At 45.2% G+C, this 21,410-nt stretch overlaps 1 protein-coding gene across 1 annotated transcript in view; it reads right to left on the bottom strand.

The window, feature by feature from the left end:
* The window catches only part of SORCS3 (sortilin-related VPS10 domain containing receptor 3), a 297,321-nt gene that overhangs the window by 275,533 nt on the left and 378 nt on the right, over positions 1-21,410 (bottom strand). Inside the window, exon 2 of the mRNA XM_014957626.1 lies at positions 21,186-21,382. Coding sequence (XP_014813112.1) covers positions 21,186-21,382 — 197 coding nt within the window. The remainder of the gene's footprint in view (positions 1-21,185; positions 21,383-21,410) is intronic.

Here is a 21,410-nt window from a genome sequence, read left to right as displayed (position 1 = left end):
GTACATCAGCAGGGTCACTGCAGGGCAAAGTTGGTGACCAAGACTGCAGAGGATGGTGCCCAGCATACTGAGGCCAGTACATGGCTCAAATGTGTCCGAGAGGTCAATGGCTTATGAAAGAGCTGAGAGAAGGGAAAATGCACTTTGGTCAAAAATGCCAAAATTAATGCAAATTGTGGATTTGGGCACTGGGTACTTGGGTTCTTGAATATATGCGGAGAGAAACCAGCATACTTCCACTCTAAAACGTCTTTCTCTCACAAGAGTCCCATTTTTCTCTCTCTGCTAAGCTGATGCTTCCACCACAATTAGATGCATCTTCTCCACATCTGAGCAAGCTCCTGTTCTATGAGCAAGCTAACATACACTCTTGTCTAGAATAGAAATAGTCTTGAATTCACAAGCCTTCCCTGGAGACTGAGTCCTTGAATTGGACTAGAAAAGCCCTAGAAAGCACCACAGGCTACAGTCATTCTTAGGTGTTACAGTTTGACAATGTTCAGCTTCACCCTGCAGTACATGAGTCAACAATTAGTCACCCTGATATGTTGTACTGTGCTCCTGATGGGCTCACAAAATGATGAAAAGTGAGCTCAGACTGGTGCCATTCAGACTCCTGATTGACTGTGCCTTTTATTAATGTCTTCCAAAAGTTCCTCTTTAAAGACAAACTGCAATCCCACAGATCAAAGTGAGCACAGAGCAAACTTCTCTGGTACAGAAGGTAAAAGAAAGATAATTGAATGGTCCAAGAATGAACTACTCCATCCTTCAGGAACAAAATACAAGTGTAGCTGCATCCCTCTTAAAGCAAAATTTCTTTTCAGGCTCAGCTGTTAGATTACTGCTTCTTCCTCACCCATGGATGAACAAGGGGAAACTTGTCAGCAGAAGCAAGACTGGACTAATGCCTTCTTTTCCAGTAGATTACCTACAAATAAAGGGTTGTCTGAAAAAGAACATGGAGACTAATGTCCCTCTTAACAAGGTTAAGGTGTTGTATTTATTCATTTTAGTACTACTACTACTTAATACATTTTTATGACAACACAATGCTAGATGCTATTTTAAGACTAGTTCTTCAGTTTGCACAAAGATAGCTCTGCTGAAAGACTCAAGAGTGTTCTCTAGAAGCCAGAGCAGCAGCAGCAATATCAAATATGAGATGAAAGAAAATAGCTAATAAAAGAAAAGTTTTAACAAGCTTCCTGGGATTTGTAAGAGTAAAGTAGAAAGAATTACTTTCCTGAGAGGGTGGTCAGGCACTGGAACAGCCTGCCCAGGGTGGTGGTGGAGTCACCATCCCTGGAGGGACTTAAGAAATGTGTAGACGTGGCTCTTCAGGGCACACTCTAGTGCCCGAGATTATCGGTTTGTGGGTGGGTGTGATGTGGTGGGGTGTTGTGTTTTGTGTTGGTTTTTTTGTTGTTTGGTTTTTGGTTTTGGTTTAAGGTTGGACTCGATGATCTCAGAGGTCCCTTCCAACCATGGTGATTCTGTGATTCTGTATGTAACCCTGATCTCATTTTGTCCCTGCTTCCACTGGTTTCACCCAACCCTCCTCAGAATTACTCTCTTGACTTCACTAGCTCTGAGAGCTACACACAAATTCCAACCTCATCCCATGGTGGGGCGTGCAAAAAGCAATGCAACTGCCTGTCTTCAGATGAAGTCCAGAGCTCCCCCTCCCATCAGTTCTCTGCAACCCGTGTCCTTTGGCTCCTGAATAAAGATTCAGACATTTGGTTCCTAAAGTCAAGAAAGTTGGTCACCCTAATCCAGGTGACTTTGGACATATCCAACTTGTTCACTGCAACCTGTTGGATCACCTTAAAGATTTCTACTCTAAGACATGCAGCTAGGAGTTGATCTCAAGATCTGTACTCTGTAAAGCCCATGCTTTATGGAGTAATATCTAATAGCACTGGAGTAAAGTGCTAATAACACTTTACCATCTTTCTACTTGAGTCTCCTTTTCCATACTTTAATCTCCTTCTCAAAGCAGTAGCCAAAACATTGGAGTGTCATCACCAGCCCTCAAAGCACAGCACTATGAGGACTGCTACAGGGCAAGTTATCTCCATCCCAACCAGACCCAATGCAACATCTACAGATGCAGGCTCATGAATTAGATCTTTCAAAGTGCCCAGGGATACTCCCAAATACCCAGAAAGACTTCACTTGGATAGACAGCTTCAGTTTGAAAATAAAACAAAACAGGAAAGATGCTGGTAAGATGAGGAAAACATGGGTTGCCAGTAATTAACAAATATGCCTTGCAAGCTTTTCCCAGTTGCTTGGCAACCCAGAAAGTCACACGAGAGAGCAAGGGGTAATTGGACAGGTGGCTTAATTGGATGCTTCCAGAGCAGCAGTTTTAGGTGGATAAGGGAAATCTTTGGTGTATTTCCACATCTTCACCATCCTGCACCAGTATTACAGGCCCCAGATAAAGGCCAGGGAGACTTCAGACAACTTCTACTCCATTCAAAGGGAATAGTGGAAGAACAATTGCTGAACTGAAAAGAGAGCTTTGCCTTCGTATCACTTTATCCTCTTCATTTGCTACGCCCATATTAGAAAATAAGAGAGACCAGGGCCCATTTGCTGGTCCAGAGACCACTTGGCACATCAGGGTCTGCCTCCATCTGGCTAAACTTCCTTCCTCTCCAAGACAGGGTGGCAAAAGGAAACATTCTTGGGCTACCCTGTCCTGAGTTTGTGTGAAAGCGTGCATTGGTGTGTGACACAACTCTGCTGGGGGCACACCTCCACCATCACACTCCCACACCAGGCCAAGCACGGGCCAGTCAACACACGGGAGCTCCCTGGGCACCACACGGAATGGAATAGGTGAGGAGCATCCCTCCCGAGGTGGGAACTGGGGCTCAACGGGCAGAATTTGCCATCATTCACAGGGCCACAGCCATAAATTGAGCTGAACAGAGGCCCTGGCTGGAAGCCAAACCTTTGACAGATTAGCGTCTGTCCTAGTGGAGGAAAATCTGGTTCACAGAAATTAAAAGTGCTCTGCCCGGCTTTTTTTGACAATAACCACCAAGGGATGGATGAAGGGGACAAATTAGCCAGTTGGCAGTAGAGGAGGTCGCAGTGAGACATGGGTGTTTTGCTAAACAAGCAGCGGTCTGGGTCAGCCCTGTGCCTGGCTTTCCCACACCCCCTTCCCTTTAACTGCAAATCTCTGCACTACAGGCAATCTGTCTTTGCAAAAATACCTGGCTTGGGGAGAAAGAAATAATCTTCGATGCATTTCCTGGGGGTGATTTGATAAGGAGAAGAGAGTTGAGTTAAACAGTAGGAACACCTGACTGTCCTTCCCGCTTTCGTTTTGTCCCTTTAATTAACAAAAAAAATAATATTGTTTTAAAAACTGTCAAGAAAAGCAAAACAATGCCCATATATCACCCTTCGGATAAAAACAATTTTGAAATCTGACACTTATGTAGTTCTGTAGGCCCAGTGGATATTAATAATTCAACAAAATATTATAGTCATTACTATATTTTGCAATATCACAACAGCGCGTTTTAGCAGAACTCCCCAGCAAATCTCATTGCAACAGCCATTAATAAATAAAATGCAATTCACTGTATTAAATGTGTTGTTTAAAGGCTAAATATTTCATCAGAACTAATTCATTTTAAATAATCAGAGTAGGACTCTCCTCCTAGCACCAGGACAAATCTCCAGCTCCATAAACTTTCCACATTTAGAAATGAAATTATGTTTCAAAAAGCAAACCATAAATTTAATTCAACTGGAACATTTCTGCAGCAGCTCTTAAACTACAACCCCCTGCAGACTGACGGGATCACAACCAAAGAAGCCTCAAGTCTCACAACTTTGTCATTCTGTTGATGCAACCCAGGGAAATTAAGATTGGAAAAACACAACAGAATGGTTTCCATTTATTGCCTGCCTTGAACAGTGGCAAATGCCTGATTCTCTGGGGGAAGGAGAAAGAAAAAAGCATCTTAGTCCAAGCCTCAGCTGCCCACAGCCACAGAGAACAGCATTTATCCAGTGCTTTTTATCAGTCGGTCCCAAAGGGCTTGGCAAAGGAGATGAGGTGGGGAAACTGAGGCACAGACAGAAAGAGCTTGTCAATGGTTAATGTAATGGCTAAAGGATGAGCTTGTATATATGTCTGCATCGTGCACAAGTAACACACGTGTGAGCTCTACCCCACTGTCTCCAAAGGCACTCATGACTCCATTTCAGTTGCAACTTTACTTTGGGATTAAAAAACCCAAACAAACAAACAAAACAAAAAAACCCAACCCTTTAAGCAAAATGAAAGCCTTTATCAAAATATTTTCTTCCATCTCAGAAATAGTAACAAGTGATCTAGATCTAAAGTGCAACTCTCCCTCCACTCACAAACACACCAACCTCCCAACCCAACCAGCTATAAACTCGTGAGTTTCTAACCAGGACAAGGAGGAGGACGTTTGATTTTACTTTTTGACAGCTGCCATAATTAAGAAAAAATGTTACCAAACCGATATTAGAAAAAAAACCACAAACAAAACAAAAAACCTACCAACCAAACACAAAAAAAACCCCCACATTCATACTTTTCAGTTTGAATTTTTCAGTTTAAAAAATTCTTCCACAAAAAATCCCAAACACCCCTCTCTAAGGTAACTGTTACTTTCTGGCCACCTCCGGAACAGCATGCAAGCATCCTCCCTGCTGACTGACAAACCCACGTCAGCAAGGTAATTCCTGTAATTAAAGCAAAGCAACTTATGAGTGGGGTCCTGCATCAGACACTACAATCTCTATTTTTACCCACGGAGCTCACTGCTTTCCTCCAACAAGAGCACATAAACACCACAACTTTCTTTTCCCCAAGTTTATACCAAGACACAGCACAGAAAATCAGACAGGGTAGTATTTTCAAGCACTACTTTTTACAGTAAAATAGCAACTTAAAAGGCCAGCATATTTTATATCTCCTAAATAGTGCTGAATTTGCTTTTATAAGTATATAAATATAAATGTTTTGTTTTAACCTTTAAAAATAAAAATCTCAGCTTTTCTAAAAAAAAAAAATAATCCTTTAAATAATTCCTTAAAAATTAGGGAGACGTGCTTTTTTGGTTGTTTGGTTGTGGGTGTTGTGGCCTTTTTTTAAAATCAGAATGACAGCCTGTGCTTGGTCTGAGACAGAATGTGGGTAGACCTGTGAGGGTGGAGATGGGGGTTGGAGATTAAGCCCAAATTCTTTCCCTTCTGTCCACCACCCCACACACACACTCAAAACCACCAAGCTGAGCAGTAAATTCTCTGAGAGCTCTGCGTACTACCCATGCTAGATTCCAGGTATATGCTAGGTATGTCAGATATGACTAACAGCAGACACAGCTGTGCTACTGGGCAATGTCAGACACGTGACACTGGGAATAGATGGACCTTTGGTCTCATCCAGCACATCTGATCTTCTGTTCCTCGGCACATGTCCAAACCCCATTAAACTCAATAGAAATGCAAAGAATTCACTGGCTTTGAATCAGATCTTGTTCCACAACGGACAGAACAGCTAGAGATATTTAACTTGTCAAGGAGAATAGTTAATGGGAACTTGCTCTCATAAATACACCGCCCTTATTGCACTGTCTATTCGTGCTTTAAGTCATTCAGCCTCAAGAGTTAAGGAGCCTTAACTCCTGACCCAAAGCCCAGATGATTTCTCTGGGCTTTCACCAAGACCCAATAAAGAACTGGCTGTGGTCCTCAGATGAGCCAGCAGGACTTGAGCTACTGGGGAACCTAAACCCAGGACCAGTGAAAGACCAGCATAGCGTGGCTACACAGCACAGGAACTCGGGAAAGTGATTCAGAGCTCAGGCAATGGGCAAAGCAGCAAGAGAACACACCACGCCACGAGCCAGGATGGTCACCAAGTCAAAAGACCTCTCAAAACAACACACTCCCATAAGCAGTAAAGACATTTAGCAAAGCAGTGAACTCGGAGCACACAGCTGCCCGAAACACTTTGAGAGTGTGCAGTAGGAATGGACACTCATCTTTTCCCAGAACCAGCACACTAGCTTGTAGAATATATTTTCACACTGAGGTTTTCATTAGAAATATTTCAAAAGAACAGAGACTTGGCAAGTCCAGCTCAGCAATTCTCACCCTGACGTGTCCAGATCATTGGTAGCCAATGAGCTTCAATGTTTCTGTTGCTAATGCCAGCAACACAGGCACACGCTAGTGCACTCCAGCAAATTTGCACTTGAATCTCCAAGTTTCCCATTAATGCAAGACAGGCAGAAAAACACTTGTGCACACTGTGATGATACCTCAGTCTTCATCCCTCAAGTTGCAGACTTCCCCCACAATCAGGGAACTCATTTTCATTGTCCCAAGCTCAGGACAATGGAAAAGAAAACCCAAGAATGAAAAAATGCATAAATAAATAAATAAATGAAATAATCCAGGGCACAAAGCCAAGGAGATACATAAAGACCCAAACTGGCAAAGCTAAGGCTGCACACAGATATATTCACATTAGGGTCCTGTTTGCCTAGTATAAATCAAGCTCTATTGGAGCAACGCCAGCATAAATTTGCCATAAACCAGAGTGGATTTGGACCATGAACATCAGCTGAGCAGTATCCCTTGAAAGGGTAATATGTATTTACTGACATCCTTCCTCTCCCTTCAGTTAATGGCAGGACAGGCCATTTAACCAGTGGTCTGAAGCTTTAGCTTGCAGGACAGTAATTTATGCACCCTGGCAGGTGAGAATGACCCATTCAACTCAATCGACCTAAATAAGTAGGAGAAAAGCCTTCTGACAGCATTTCTCTGCCCAGTTCTTGTCTGAGACAGCTCCAAATATCATTCAGCCATGGCACGTCTAACCTGAATTGACCACATCCCAGACACTTGCACACTGACTCCAAATAATCACTTTCTTCCCTTCCCTCCCAGGGGGGGTGTAAGACTCAGACATAAAGCAGCATAGGACAAAATACTGCTGAAGTTCCCAGTAGCTCTGTGTGTGTCTTGCTCAGGAGACTTTTTTTTTTTTAAACTGCTGCTAATTCCTTCCATTATGTTCATTCTCTGTTCCTGCCCTGGGCAGGAGCTGCCATAGCAGAAGGATGCACCAGGAAAACACATCAGTACAAGTCAAGCACAAACCTGCCTCTGGAGGGAGAGCATTTAAATAAAGAATGAACCTGAAATAGCTACCAGCTTCCCTGTAGCCAGCACTGGCTGTCAGCAGGAATTCTCCACAGGGGACTATCACGCAGGAGCAAAACGTCTTCTGGCCCCACATTCAGGAGGGAGAAAGAGCTCAAGAACTGACCAGTGTGCCACCCCAGAGACTAGCACACACTGGCGCCAAAAAGACAGAAACAGCAAAAAACCCCACATCTACCCCATCACAACCCATCACCTGTGGTCTGCAGGAACATCCTGGTAGGGAATGCCCACGCTGCCTCCTCTACAGGAGTTCAAATTCCATATATGCAGGTAAAAACAAACAGGAAGGTTACATCACCTGGATTATATACAGCATTCTTTAAAGACCAAGATTTGTACAAGGTGCTGTACATACACCCGGGGAGAAAAAAGAGAAAAACAAAAAAAGCCTCTCATGTTCCCAAATGCTTACCATTAAGCACAGTTTTCTACTTATCTTTCAAAAGCCTCCAACTCCACAGGCATTTTCTGAAAAAATGCTTTTAGCTCAGGACAGGATAGATTGCAAGGACAGACCCCAACTAATTGCCAGTTCTTTTTCACTATTCCCTCCCATCATCTGATCAATTAGATCTCAGTTAGATCTGCAGATGAAAGCAGAGCAGAACTGAACCCGGGGAGGACAGATGCTTTATGAGGTCTCTGAATGCAGCACGTGAACAACCGCGTCCAACCTAAGGAACTTGGTGTATAGCTGAGGGCTGCCAAGATCCAACCCTGCCAGGCACAGACAAAAACCTTCACTCCTGACTCACACCAGAGACTGTATGAGTCACTGCCACTGTCCGAAGGCCAGAGCAAGGGAAGGAGAAGGAAGGGACCTGCAATCACACATAAAGGGATCAGAGCACACAAGCAACAGTGGGAAAGCGTAGAGGGGGCATGGGGGAAAAGCAGGTAGAACAGGACTACAGCTCCAAATCATCTCTGGTTACATGGTACTTACATTTTATCTAGTTGAACTGTTGCATACCTAGTTCTAGAGTTACCAGGTCACATACTCATAGAATCATTGAGGTTGGAAGAGACCCTTGGGATCATCGAGTCCAACCATCTCCCCTACTCTACAAAGTCCTCCCCTACACCATATCCCTCAGTACCCCATCTAAACATCCCTTAAACACATCCAGGGACAGTGACTCAACCACCTCCCTGGGCAGCCTATTCCAATGCTCAACCACTCTTTCAGTGAAAAATTCCTTCCTAATGTTCAATCTAAACCTCCCCTGTTGGAGCTTAAAGCCGTTCCCTCTCATTCTATTGTTAATTACCTGTGAGAAGAGACCAGCACCAACCTCTCTACAGTGTCCTTTCAAGTAGTTGTAGAGAGTGATAGTTATACACACATAAACATAAGCATAGTATCTTCTACATTTCTAAAACCTTTTTTTTGTTTGTTTTTTTATAATAAGCACACAGTGATTGAAATGGGGTTTTAAAAGATGTGAAAAAAACCAAACGGTAAGCTCCACTCTGTCCCTTCCCATCCTCCTCTCAGGTGCTCACACGCAGCTCATGTTGATAAACACAGGCATAGCAAGTTTGGTACCGATAAACCTGTTATCTACCAAGGGCAATGCACGGTACAGACAACTCTCGTAGCTAAGAATGCACAGTGTTAGACAAGATGTTTCCCATGAGCTATGAAACAGAAGCAACAGCACTGCACGCTTTCACACACATCTCAACTCACTCCTGTGTCCTCTCACGTTCACGGATCAGCTCCCGCTCCCACCCTTGCCTCCACTAGGACAAGCATGTGAAAAACTCTCTGCAGCTCATTCAGGCCCCAGTCTGAGAACAGCCTTCACTGGTCAGGGACCTTCATGACTGTTAACCTTTGTCTTTGGGGAAGAATATGAGCCTCTCTCATTTTACAGGAGACACGGCATTCCCAAATGATCCAATATTTTATTTTACCATCTAGCACTTGATCTCATTCTTCAGTGCTGAAGTTAGACCTGCCTCTTTCCCTTTTCTGTGAGTTTCCATTAAGATACCTTCTCCCCAATCTGGTCTATTGCCTGTTTCCAGAAGCACAACAGGAAGCACAAATTAAAAAAAAATAATAACAAAGAAAAAATAACGCACACAGAAAGCTAACAGCCTCCACAACCAAATTCAGAGCAACTCAAAGGCAGGCTTTGTTACTTGTAGCATGTGAGGTAGGAACAAGTAATGAAGATAATCTTAAATTAATTAAAAGGAAGGGAGGGTAGAATTGAGCCTGCAACAAAGAGATGCAGTACAAGCAAACTGAGAATGCTACACTGCCAACCACGTTGCCTTTTGATTAAAGGAACAGAGTTCCCAGGCAGGCTGGCAAAAATCAACAGCAAACACAATTAATTAAGTAAATTAAGGGTGCCTCAGCGCTGATGCTATAACTGTGTTTTAGGTTGCCTTCAAAAAGAAACAATTTCGGCTTTGCACTAAACAGACCATGCTGTTTGTGAGTTAGCATGGAAGGGATAAATTTGGAACTTGTTCACCAATTTGAACCGAATTCAACAGGGAAAAAACGTTCACAGAGACACGAAGTTCCTCTAAATTCAGCTGAGGGAAGAAGCAGGTCCCAAAATAATTTTTGGCCTGAACCATAAGCCACCCAGTGTCCACCCTCATAGCTGGCAGGGCCCCAGCTGATCAATATATCGACCACAGCCAGCCCTCCAGCACACCTGCAGTGCTCAGCCCAGTACACCCAGTGCCACTATTTACTGCTCCCAACGGGCAGCGGAATGAGGGATTATGACAGAGGTGACAGAAGACAGAGAGACAGCAGAGTCCTGGAAGGGCAAGCTGTTAAGCGATAAGTGATGGCTAACTTTTGTTGCTTAACAAAATAACCAGGCATTTTACCCATTTTCTGATCCGTCGGAGAACAGACAGCTCTCACAGGCCACGTAACTAAGCATTCAGTGCAGCTACAGGGGCAGAGCCTCAAAAACACCCAGCAGAAATCATAATCTGGTGGGGTTCCCTGGCCAGGTCTTTCTCTACCACGTTCCATACCCCACGCTTTTCTGAAAGCCCTTCTGTTCAAGGCTCAGCTACCCACAAAAGTCTGGCCCGTGATATTTGAACCACCTCTATTATAGCTCTGTAACACCTGATACGGACACCGTGACTGCATTGGGCTTTCTCCTGGTGTTGCTCCAACAGTTGCCAAAGCACACTTGGATAAAGATCCTCTCTCTTCTAACATAACTGTTCTCTCAAGTACCAATTGCCCTGGCTCACTCAGGAGTCCTTCACTGGTACTTGGCATAGGGCTTTCCCCCTTTGGGTTGAGAAGTGGAACACAAAGGGTGGGGAAGCCACTTTAGTGATCCCAGAAGCTAACAAGACCCTTGAACTTTGCATCTTACTACATTATCCCATGGCAAGATTGCACAGACAGGCACACAGACCTACATGTACCCTGCTATGGCTATCATCCTAAATTATTCCAACCAATTACAAACAAACCACGTAACTCAGAGCCAGCTCCCAACCCCCTCAGCTGACAGATGTGACGCCCCTCCCGACTCTGTATTTCCAATGGAAGCCCAAATTCATGGCTCCCACAGTCTCACCATGTCAATTTTCATCCAGCTCAAAAGGAGCTGTGATTTGAAATAACTCAATCTAGGAAGCCATGCTAGTAAAGGGATTAGAACAGCAGAAAAAAATGCTTTTAAATCACTTTCAGCCAGAACTTTGCAGTGCTTTAACTTGATCAATCTGTTAATGATTTTAGCTGATCCACTTTTCTATTATTAATGAGTCCTATTCTCTTAGCTCCTCTTCTCACCTATTCTTCCTTTCTTTCATGCAATCTCTTCTAAAAAGAAAATACACCCAGCATCTGAGCTGTGGCAGATGAATTAAAATAAGTCCTCTGTCATTAAGGAGTCATATCAATAAGGGACAAGAGCCAGAAAACTTGCCTCCCAACTTTAGCTCTGGATCAGCAGCACAACCCAGAGCAGATCCCTGCTCTCACTCCAGTTTCTCAAAAAAAGAAAAAAAAAAAAAAAACCACCCAGGAAATAAAAACCTAATAAGACTAATAGTACTGACCTTCCTTTTAGTGGCCTTTGAAATACACAGCTGAAACAGGCAGCATAAGAGCTTTATAAGTACAGTCATGTCTATCACCCTGTAAGCACAAAATTGGCAGGATTTGGTGGTAAAGGACAGGAAGCCTAGAACAGAAAAATTCCCACAAATACACAGTCATCCACGCCCCTACCTTGGGCAGAAGGAACCCTCCCCAGTCTTCTGCGAGAGGCAAGGGCTGCAGACAGAGCCCTGTTTGCCTGCACCTGATGGTATTGATCACAGCCGGGGGGGATTTTCCAATCAGACACAAACGGCAGGGAAAGGCTAACACCCAATTAGAGCTCCCACTCCTTCCTCCCTGCACCCGTGACAGCCTCAAGCTCTTTTGGCAAGAGCTAAATCATCGTGTTTTGTGCATTCTCTTCCACCCCACAACTTTTACAAATATCCATCCGTTTTAAGCCTCAGCAACAGCCCTGCAGGTGAGCTAACTCCTCCTTGTAGGCAGGGAAGCCAAGGCATGGGGTAGAGCACACCCCCATTAGGCACACTCCAAAAATCATGGAGACAATCTGCCTGCACAGCCTCTGGTGCCCCAAGGAAGCACATCTGAACTCAACACGTGCTTTTCTCTCTGCCTTGAAAGTCAGCAGGAGCTCTGTGCTCACTGGAGTCCTCTTCCAAATCCCTACAAAGGACTCAACGCGTTTCCAGAGCGTATCAGCAGCATCACCATCCTCTGAAAATGCACCCGCAGTACCCACGTGGTATAGCCTGCCATAGTGCCAAAGCAGTTGCTTTTAGGATCCCGAGGCCTTTAGCCCCCCCATTGACCTAAGAGATCTGCTGTGGCTCACTCCCAGTTTTTCCAAGTCACAACCAACCACTTTAGTTGCAAGGACACCAGGAAGTGCAACCACTTTTCCCAGGAAGAAACATTATTTTGCCCCAATGTGCAACGGCCGGGAGGCATTCTGGTCCCTTCTGGTCCCTTCTGTCCCCCCCGGCACTCACAAGAAAGAAAAGGAGAGAGGCAGAGAAATGCTAAGGCTTGTGTGACATCCTCAAGTTGGTCAAAGTACTGGGGAGTCCCAAGTGGCAGGGACCTGTCAGGACAAGCATATTCTCTGCAGAGCAGGTATCTGGCAGAGATGCAATGAAGCACAACTCCACTGCCCTCTCCTACCAGTTGAAACTGGTGTAGGAGAGGGAGAAGGTTGGCAGCCACGGGCATCCATCGACAGCTCTCCTCAGGGGCTGCTCCCAGAGACAAAACGGGACCCGGCCGTTGAGGAGATGGAGAGCACACACTGCTCCAGTCGGGAGCAGCCAGGATTCAGGCTGCCACTGCCTGGCACTTAAAGGTTTATAACATCCCTTCTCCCACCCAGCAGCATCACTGGGAACTGCTGGGGGGATGCTGGTGGTTTTACAGGCACAAGGCTCAGGCTGGAGGTGACCGGAGCCGATGAGAGACCCCGGCATTGGGACTCCCACCTTCAGAAAGCAAGCCTGGCAGCGATTACAGAATCACAGAATCATAGTGGTTGGAAGGGACCTCAGAGATCATCAAGTCCAACCACACACACACACAAAAAAAACAAACCCACACCCCACCACCCACCCCCTAAACACACAACAACAACCACCAAACCAAAACCATCACCCACCCACACAACATCCCACCACAAACCAATAATCTTGGGCACTAGAGCATGCCCTGAAGAGCCATGTCTACACGTTTCTTAAATACGTCCAGGGATGGTGACTCCACCACCTCCCTGGGCAGCCCATTCCAATGCCTGACAACCCTTTCAGTAAAGAAATGTTTCCTAATATCCAACCTGAACTTCCCCTGGTGCAACTTGAAGCCATTACCCCTTGTCCTATCATCTGTAGCTTGGAAGAAGAGACCAACCCCTGCCTCTCTACAGCTTCCTTTCAGGTACTTGTACAGAGCGATAAGGTCTTCCCTGTCTCCTCTTCCCCAGACTGAACAACCCCAGCTCCCTCAGCCTCTCCTCATAAGACAAGGCAAAAGGGAGACAGTAGCAGCTGCAAGGAGGGGTGAAAGGCTTTGCCACGGCCGAGTGCAAGCTAAGACTATTTTCCTCTCTCGCGCAGGGAACCCCAGACAGCAGGCGTTTCACAGAGTCAATGACTCCGAGCGGGTTTTCATATCAATATTTCAGCAGCGTCTGTCTTTCCAGCCTGTATTTCCCGGCCCCCCCCTCCCCTCCCCATCCTTTGCAGCATTTTCCTTCCTTTAGCAAATGCCCACGCTCCCTCTAGCGCCCGGCTCTGCCTGTCACACACCAGCAACCCGGCACCCTTCCCCACATCCTGCACCCCAGGGTGTCCAAATCACGCCGGAGCTAATTAAAAGTGATGCTATTTTGGGCACCGAGGCCCTGTAGTGCTCTGCGGCTCTGCCTGGCCAGCGTTTGTGCCGCAGATCTGAACACCAAGGGGAGAAAACAGCACGAGAGCATCAGCGTCGGGGACCCTCCTGGAGCAAGTGGGCTTTGCCACTCATTTCTGTGCAATTTACAGAGCATTTGGGTCTCTTTCAGGACTAAGAAAGAGGGAAAAAAAAAAAAAAAAAAAGAGAGATATTTGATTATTCAGCATCAATCTTTTCTGATTTTCATTATATGCTAGGAGTCTGCTGGCCCACAAGGGCTGGGAATTGACCCTAAAATTGCCGTAGCAGATTATTTCTGAAATATGTTCAGCACCCACGCAGTCACGCTCTTCAAACATGCAGCAAAACTTTATTCAGTCCCTTCAGTCTCACAACAACCCATAAAGGCAGGAACGGAAATACTGCCCTGCCTTTATGTTTTTGCATTGAAGAAACATTAACAAGATGCTGCACTTTTTCCCTGAGCACTAAGGGGACGGTAGGATTTGGGAATTTGTTTGCTTTGGATTCCTGGAGGGAGTTCAAGCAAACCAAGAAAGTTGCAGGCAAAGTGTGGCTTCAACAAAGCGGTATTTTCCAACTAAGTGTTATTTCAGCTGAAAATCCCTGTTGGGCTCTACCAAGTACGTCACCAGCTCGGTCTCCAGCGTGGCTTACGGTGTGGGTCAAACCCCCACCTCCCAGAGCCAAACAAGAGGGAGGGAAGGGCTGTGCACAAGAGAGAAGTCAACTCATCCACCCACCGCCCTGTGGCTGTCATCCAGAGAATGCAAAGGGCCCACAGGTCTCCTCACTGCGTTGCCCCACATTTCCTAACTTCTGTACTCACTTCTCATTCTTACCTTGGACTTTTCACTGCCTTAGGATGCTGCAGATTAAATTCTCAGCTACAGTAAACTGGCCTAGATCAATCCTACATCAATTTGCACTAAGGATCCAACCAAATACTTTGTGACTTTGGGGACTCTCTGCATTTACAGAATTCAATCCTTCACAAGGAACATGTCATTTAGTTTACCATCTCAATTAGAGGCAGGTTGGACTTCACACCTTCAGACACAGATCCTCACTGGAAGATAAACTTGACCAGATCCCAGCCGAATCAAGCCTTAACTCCGTAAGTGACAGGTTCCTTTCAATTGTCCTGGAACCAATCCCAACCATGAGCTCAGGCTTGGCCTTCAGTCCTGAAATGAATCTGGATTTGTAAGAGAGCACTGACTCAGGTAAGCATGTACTGCTCTGCTCCGTTCCATCTACAGACATCCAGGGAGCTTAAGGAGCATGACACTATGGTATCACTTCAGGAAATTCTTGGCTGTTTCAAGACTGGCTTCCAGTATCCTTTAGTACAACCAACATTAAAAATCTTTGCTCCTTAACCTATGCTTTGCCTATTAGATGACACCGCTTTCATATATTTCTAAAATCTTTTCTACAAATCTAGCTATAAATTTCAAAACTCTCAGAAAGTTTCATCTTCCCACAGCCTTGCATTTAAGAAAATATTTGTCTCACCTCACCTCCCTTTTAGGAAAAATTTCTGCTGCCTAACATCAATTATCTGCTCAAACCCATTTTCAAAATACTTTGTCATCTAATTGGATGAATGGTTTCTATTAAAAAAAAAAAATAATTAAAGAATCACATATTTCTTTTTGCATTTAAATCACTGTGAAAGCTTAGCCACAAATCCTACGCTTCATCCCTGAGCATGAAAAAGTCTGAGGCCTGAAGGGAAGCTGGTGACAGGCACCTAGAAGAGGAGCAGTTCTGTTACTGAGCTCTGAGCTACGGGAGCATTGACACGACCCAAGGAATCTGCCAGCTTCATGGAATCCACAAACATCGAGGCCCGCCCACTGGACATCGACCTAACTTTGCAATGAAACCAGTCTGGAGAGAAATAACCCCAAAAAATCTTTTCCAGACGCCTTCTTCCAGCTCTACTGACTCAACACAACCATAAAAGCAATTGCCATGCAAGAGTTTCATTTTTATTTCCCCATCTTCTATCTGAATGTTAATTAAAAATGGATTGGCAAAGTCCTGGAGAAGAACTTCAGTGGCAAACTTCATTACTAAAGGTAGTGGAAAAGTGGAAATGCATCAAGCCATTGTGACACAGACAGCCTACCTTCAGTGGCAATGAGACCACAACCTAGCCAAAAGCCATCTGAGAAAGAAACAATCTAGAATAGCAATTAAAACACCTACCAAATGCAGTGCAATTAATATGATTGTTCTGTCCCTATCTTGCGCTCTAGGAGTAAACACTCTAGACTGAAATCCAACTGGACTGGTGGGGCAGCTGCCCATGGCTGACAACTCTATGCAGCATTGCCTGCCTAAAGGTTCATTTTCTCCCCTTCCTCCCTTCCAAGCATAGCAGTCTGTTTGGAATTGCAAATATTGCCCACCTCGTTCTGCCCATCACACGCTGCATTGCTAGGCATCCTAATGAAAAACTACCTGGCACACAGCAAGCCCATCAGCCTCCCCGGCTCGTAATTCGCCATGGGAGTGAGTAATGTCTCAGCATCAAACCACCAGTACATTAGCAGATCACACCAGAACACTGCCAGCAGCATTCAGGAGAATCATTCCCGGAAGAGACAGGCTTCACTGCGAGAACTTGTACAACCTGCTTTTCCCTGCCAGCCCTCAGAGCTTGCACGGGGTAAAGGAATAGGATCAGCGGGAGCAGGAGGAAAAGAATCACAGCAGCCCATTCAGAGCAGGGTTGTTACCATCAGAACAAGTCTACATGGGTCTTGAAAATCTCAAAGGCAAAGATTCCCAAAGCCTTGCCACGCCACTTTCTTTGAAAAGAAACTCTTTCTATCCAGTTTGACATACGTTGTAGCTGTTGCCACATGTTATACCCTCTTCAACCAATAAGATAAGCTACATCTTCTTTCTAACTGTACTTCACGTGGCTGTAGGCTACTGTAGTACTATCAGCCTCCTCTCTACCAGAGTATCGTCCCAAAGACATCTTATATTCCCAGTCTTGGAGTCAATCTCGCAACCACCTTAGCTCTGTAGAGATGATGGCCACGGGCTGACCAGACCTCTGGACAAATCAGCATAGCTTGGCTGACAAGATAAAAGAAGGCCCCAGTCCAGTCTCTCACCAGTTCTCATCCTGCCCTCCCCAGCTTTCAAAGCCTGGATCACACTATGGTCCTCAATGCAGTTGTGTGGTCTGCACAGGTACCAGCTGTACCACTTGGATGCAGGTACTTCTGCAGGTTTATCTGCTGCGCTGCACAGAGATAAATACACACTGCTGACGTTTTTTGTATCACATGAAAAAAAATCAAACCCCTAGGGTCGTATAGGAACTTGCAATATTGCACATGCCCTAGAGATTTCCCTCTCCTGCTCTTACCGTGGCATCACAGCACGTTTCCACATCTTTCTGTTTGAAGTTTGCCTCTGGTAAAGGCAAGGGCATGTATGTGTGGGATACCTAAAGCACACTACCATCATAAGCTGAGTCCTCTCCATAGGCAATGGATTGAAAACAACTTCTAGAGGTTAAAAGAAAGCTAAAAATGTGCATCTTTGCTTGTCATATTGAAAAAAACCCACCCACGATACCACAGACTTTGTAGCACTTCCATGGTGGAAAAAGCATGGAGAGAATTAAGTACTTCCTATAAACAGCTACATTCATCAGAGCGACAACTCTGAAACCTAATGACAACAGTCCCCCTTTACCATTCCACTAGTGATCATATCGGGAGAAGAATCTGAGTTAAGTGTGTTTTATCCACTGTGGCTTGTTGAAATCTCTTGGGAAAAACTATTGTCAAGAAACAAGATAGTGAGGTTTAAAGCTGTAACAGCGTTAAAGGTGCTGCTACTTATTTTTGCAGGTCCTTATCTTAGAAATCAGGGAGAAAGCAAGGTAGAAAAGATAATCTGAGGAATCAGATCATCTTCACAGGGAGGTTGGAGAGAGCATCTGGTGAGCAGAACAAGGAAAAATTTCATGCAATAACATAACCATCTAGAGAGAGGGAAAACAAGCACAGAGGATACAACTGCTCACCGAATGGCACATTTGTACACAGCTTCAGAGAGGAATGGCTTTGAAAAAAGAATGGCTTGCAGATCTTCTGGGAATAATAGTAGTTTTCAACTAAAATTCTCCTTCCTTCAGAAAGGCCCCAGCAAGAAAACATTTTATCTGATCTCTACGAGGTCCCTCAAGAGCTTCAGTGACCTCGCTCAATAAACGCTTCTATTAAGGCAGACGGATACTTGAAGCCCAAGTACAAGCCTCCTTTTTCTCATATCAGACCCACTGAATTAAGGCAAGTCCCCTTCCCAAGAACACAAACCTATTTCTACACAGAGCAGTATTTTTGCATTTTCCTAACAATTTCCACTTGAAGACCTGCAGGTACTGTACAAAGCAGAAATGAATTCTGCTCCACACCACCACTTTGTGGTAGCTAAGTAGTACTATCCTCATTTAACATGGAAGAGGAGATCCAGAGAGGTTAATTGTCTTTCCTAAGGTCAGAGAAAAAGCCTCTGGGCAGGACAAAGCAGAGAACCCAAATTCCCCGATCTCACCAGCCTTTTTGCCTCTATCCTAATCCTGACCTCACTATCTGCAAACGGAGAAAACAAAAGTTTGTTGCCTGGAAGGGATTATCTTTTAATAAGTTAAATGGAGATTTGAGGGATGTGGAAGAAAAGAGGGATAGCAGACAGACGGTGCATTGCTCTTAAAATAATTAAAAACAATAAAAAACCACAGAAGGTTTTTAACATTCTAGGTAACAGGAGATGCAGCAGCTGCAAAGATCTCCCTTTTGTGGAATGTCTGTAGATCTACACATCCCAGTAAAAACCTGATTTTTTATTACCATCCTTTCCTCTTCTTCGCAAATCCACCCAGTTGTTAGGAGTCCCCCACCACTAATGCCTGAGTTGAAATATACTGCTTCGCTGCATGAAATTTGATTGATCATGTTTTTAATAAATCATAAGTGACAAAAGCTTAGGTTTTGAAGCCTGTTCAAGTACCAGGGGATTGGTAAAAGCAAGCTGCACGCCTCTTTGCTGCTTTAGTAGCCTGAAAACAACAGCACCCAGGCATGTCCTACCTGCTCTCCCAGGTCACCTGGCATAATCATGACACATGAGTTAATATCTTTTGTCTATTTTCAATACACTTTCCCTCTGCTTTGTATCTACTGTGACCTAAGAAAATAGATGCTTTGAGGTGAGAGACTGGGAACCAACGTGGCAGCAAAAGAAGCCACAGTGTTTCCCGGAGTGACCTTGGGCAAATTGCTTGGTGTTCCCCTGCCAGAGCCACCCCAACAGTAGAATTAGGTAAAAACTGAACTGCAGCAGAAAAACAGACATTGGATTCAGCCTTCTCTGCCAATAAATGAAAGGACCCAGGTTCAAGCATTTAACTTTTCCTCTACGCTGTTTTGAAAAAATCCAATTAATCACTGAATGCAGTGTGTTTTCTCCAAGAGACGGGAGAGAAAAAGTCTCAAGATACTAAACCTCGTATCGGAAAAATCATGAGAAGATAACGCTAATATTTATTAACGTGCTTTTGCTTTTCCTGCCTACAAACACCACGCTGGCAATAAACAGCAGCCTTTTGCTTTTGCTTGTGCTTTTGAGTTGGGAGCTTTCAATGCACGGTATCTTGAGGTGCAAAATCTTAATAGAAAGTCATGAACAATCAAGACGTTTTCCTTTACTACCCTTTTCAGTCACCTGGAGTTAAAGAATAAAGGAAACTAGTTATTTAAATGGCATATTTCTGGAAAAGAAACCAAGAAAGGGGAGAGAATTTTGTGAAAATCACTTTCTGACCTGCACTTTTGAAAAAATAACCTTTCTTTCCCCTGCAAATACCTACAGAATGAGTTTTCTCTGCTACTTTAACCAGAAATACTCAAAACTATTGGAAATCCATGCTGGGAAGGAATGAGGGGGATTTTAGCTTCTTTTGCTTAACACCCTTTGATTCAGCACCGAAATGAAACAAAAGAGAGGGCACATAGATTGTTTTCTTCATTACATGCCATGTTATATTAAAAATAAATAATCCTAGAGACAAGTGTAGTGCTGAAATATACCATGCAGCTGTTTTCTCTTGAATGTTTGCTTTCATCTCTAATGAGAGTGGAATTCATGTCTGGCAAACACAACTGCCTTTAAAAATTGGTTAAATCAAAGTAACATCTACATTGCTGTCAGAATTATTGCCTAAGTAATAATAAATAGAGGGAAAAAAAACTTCCAGTCAAAAAAATAGAGGTGGTTGAATTGCACATTAGGAAGCTATAGCTGATGCATAGCTATATAGAGACAGATAGATAGACAATTTGCTTTTTCATGACTAATCAGTTTCATGAAGAGTGTATCTGAAAATCCAGCCAATCTGTTCTATGCTGTTAATTGCTTTATGCCCATTTCCAATAGTGGCAAAACAATAAAAGAGGCATTTTCAAGGCAGCGACAAGCTATAATAATCAGAATAATGGGAATATTGTCACCAGACATAAAGGTTTCCTGGAGTCCTTTAAATTATGCCTGTTCTCAGGCTTTATATCGGAGTGGAAATAGTATTTCTGATCCCAAGTTCAAAGAAAATTGAAGTTCCATCCACAGCCATCTGCCGGGCGCTGCAAAGCGGGGTGTGAGGGAGGGCCCTGCACTGTCACCACAGCGTGTGGGCTTTTGGGACACCCCACACACAGTCCCACAGACTTTCAGGGACACCTCAGCTACTCCTCATTTTTGACTTCAGGAAAAAGGCGGGAGATCTCATCGATTTTTTAAATTTTTTGGTTTTTCTCAACTTTTCACGGGGCTCGCACTACCTGCCTCCTTTCAGTCCCTCAACGTGCTGAGGGGTTTTTCCACCCCTTTGTGAATTCGGGGGCTCTCTCCAGCGGCCAGCAGGCAGAGGGGAGAAGAGGGGGGGCTTTTCCACCCCCGCTGGACACCCTTCACCCCCTGGCACAGGGGCAGCGAAGCGTGCCCAGGGGTGTGTTAATGGGAAGAGCCAGAGCGCAGGGGGACAGGCAGAGGGGACGGACAGGATGGACGGGGGGAGCCGGGGGTCTTCCCCTCCATAAGGGAGAAGGCTCCGGCCCCTTTGGCGGCGCTATCCCGGTTCTGCTTTCGGGGGCGGGGGGGGGAAGGTGTTCCCGTTCTCCTTCATCTTTCCCCAAGCAAAACTTTTTTTTTCTTTTCTCCTACTGCCATCGCTCCTTGTGTCCCCCCTCACTCCCTCCAGCAATAACAGCAAGGTGCCCGCCGAGCTCCCCTCTCCTCCCAGCACCCTCCTACCCCGGCGGGTGGGCACAGGGGGCTCACCCCCCCAAAAACACACACACACAGACACCCCCCCCAAAATACACACATACAGAGACACCCCCCCAGCTCAGAGCCGGGCAGGGGTGATGCTACTCACGCTGCTGTTGTATCCGGACCAGTGCACCATGGCTTGGTTGTGCGCCGCATCCCCGCTGAGCGCGAAGGTGGTGCTGCTCAGCCTCAGCTCCTCTGCCCCCCGCAGCCGCGCCGCTCTCCCCTCCTCCGCCGGACCGCGGGGCTGAGACCGGCCGCCGCGTTGCCCCTCGGCGGCGGGGACCCCTCGACCACCACCACCTCCCGTCGCCAGCCCCCGCCGCCCCTC

This window comes from Calidris pugnax, unplaced genomic scaffold (assembly GCF_001431845.1).
Source record: "Calidris pugnax isolate Ruff unplaced genomic scaffold, ASM143184v1 scaffold4, whole genome shotgun sequence".
Classification (NCBI taxonomy): domain Eukaryota; kingdom Metazoa; phylum Chordata; class Aves; order Charadriiformes; family Scolopacidae; genus Calidris; species Calidris pugnax.
Note: the sequence above shows the minus strand (reverse complement) of the source record. Positions and strands in the feature narration are given on the sequence as shown.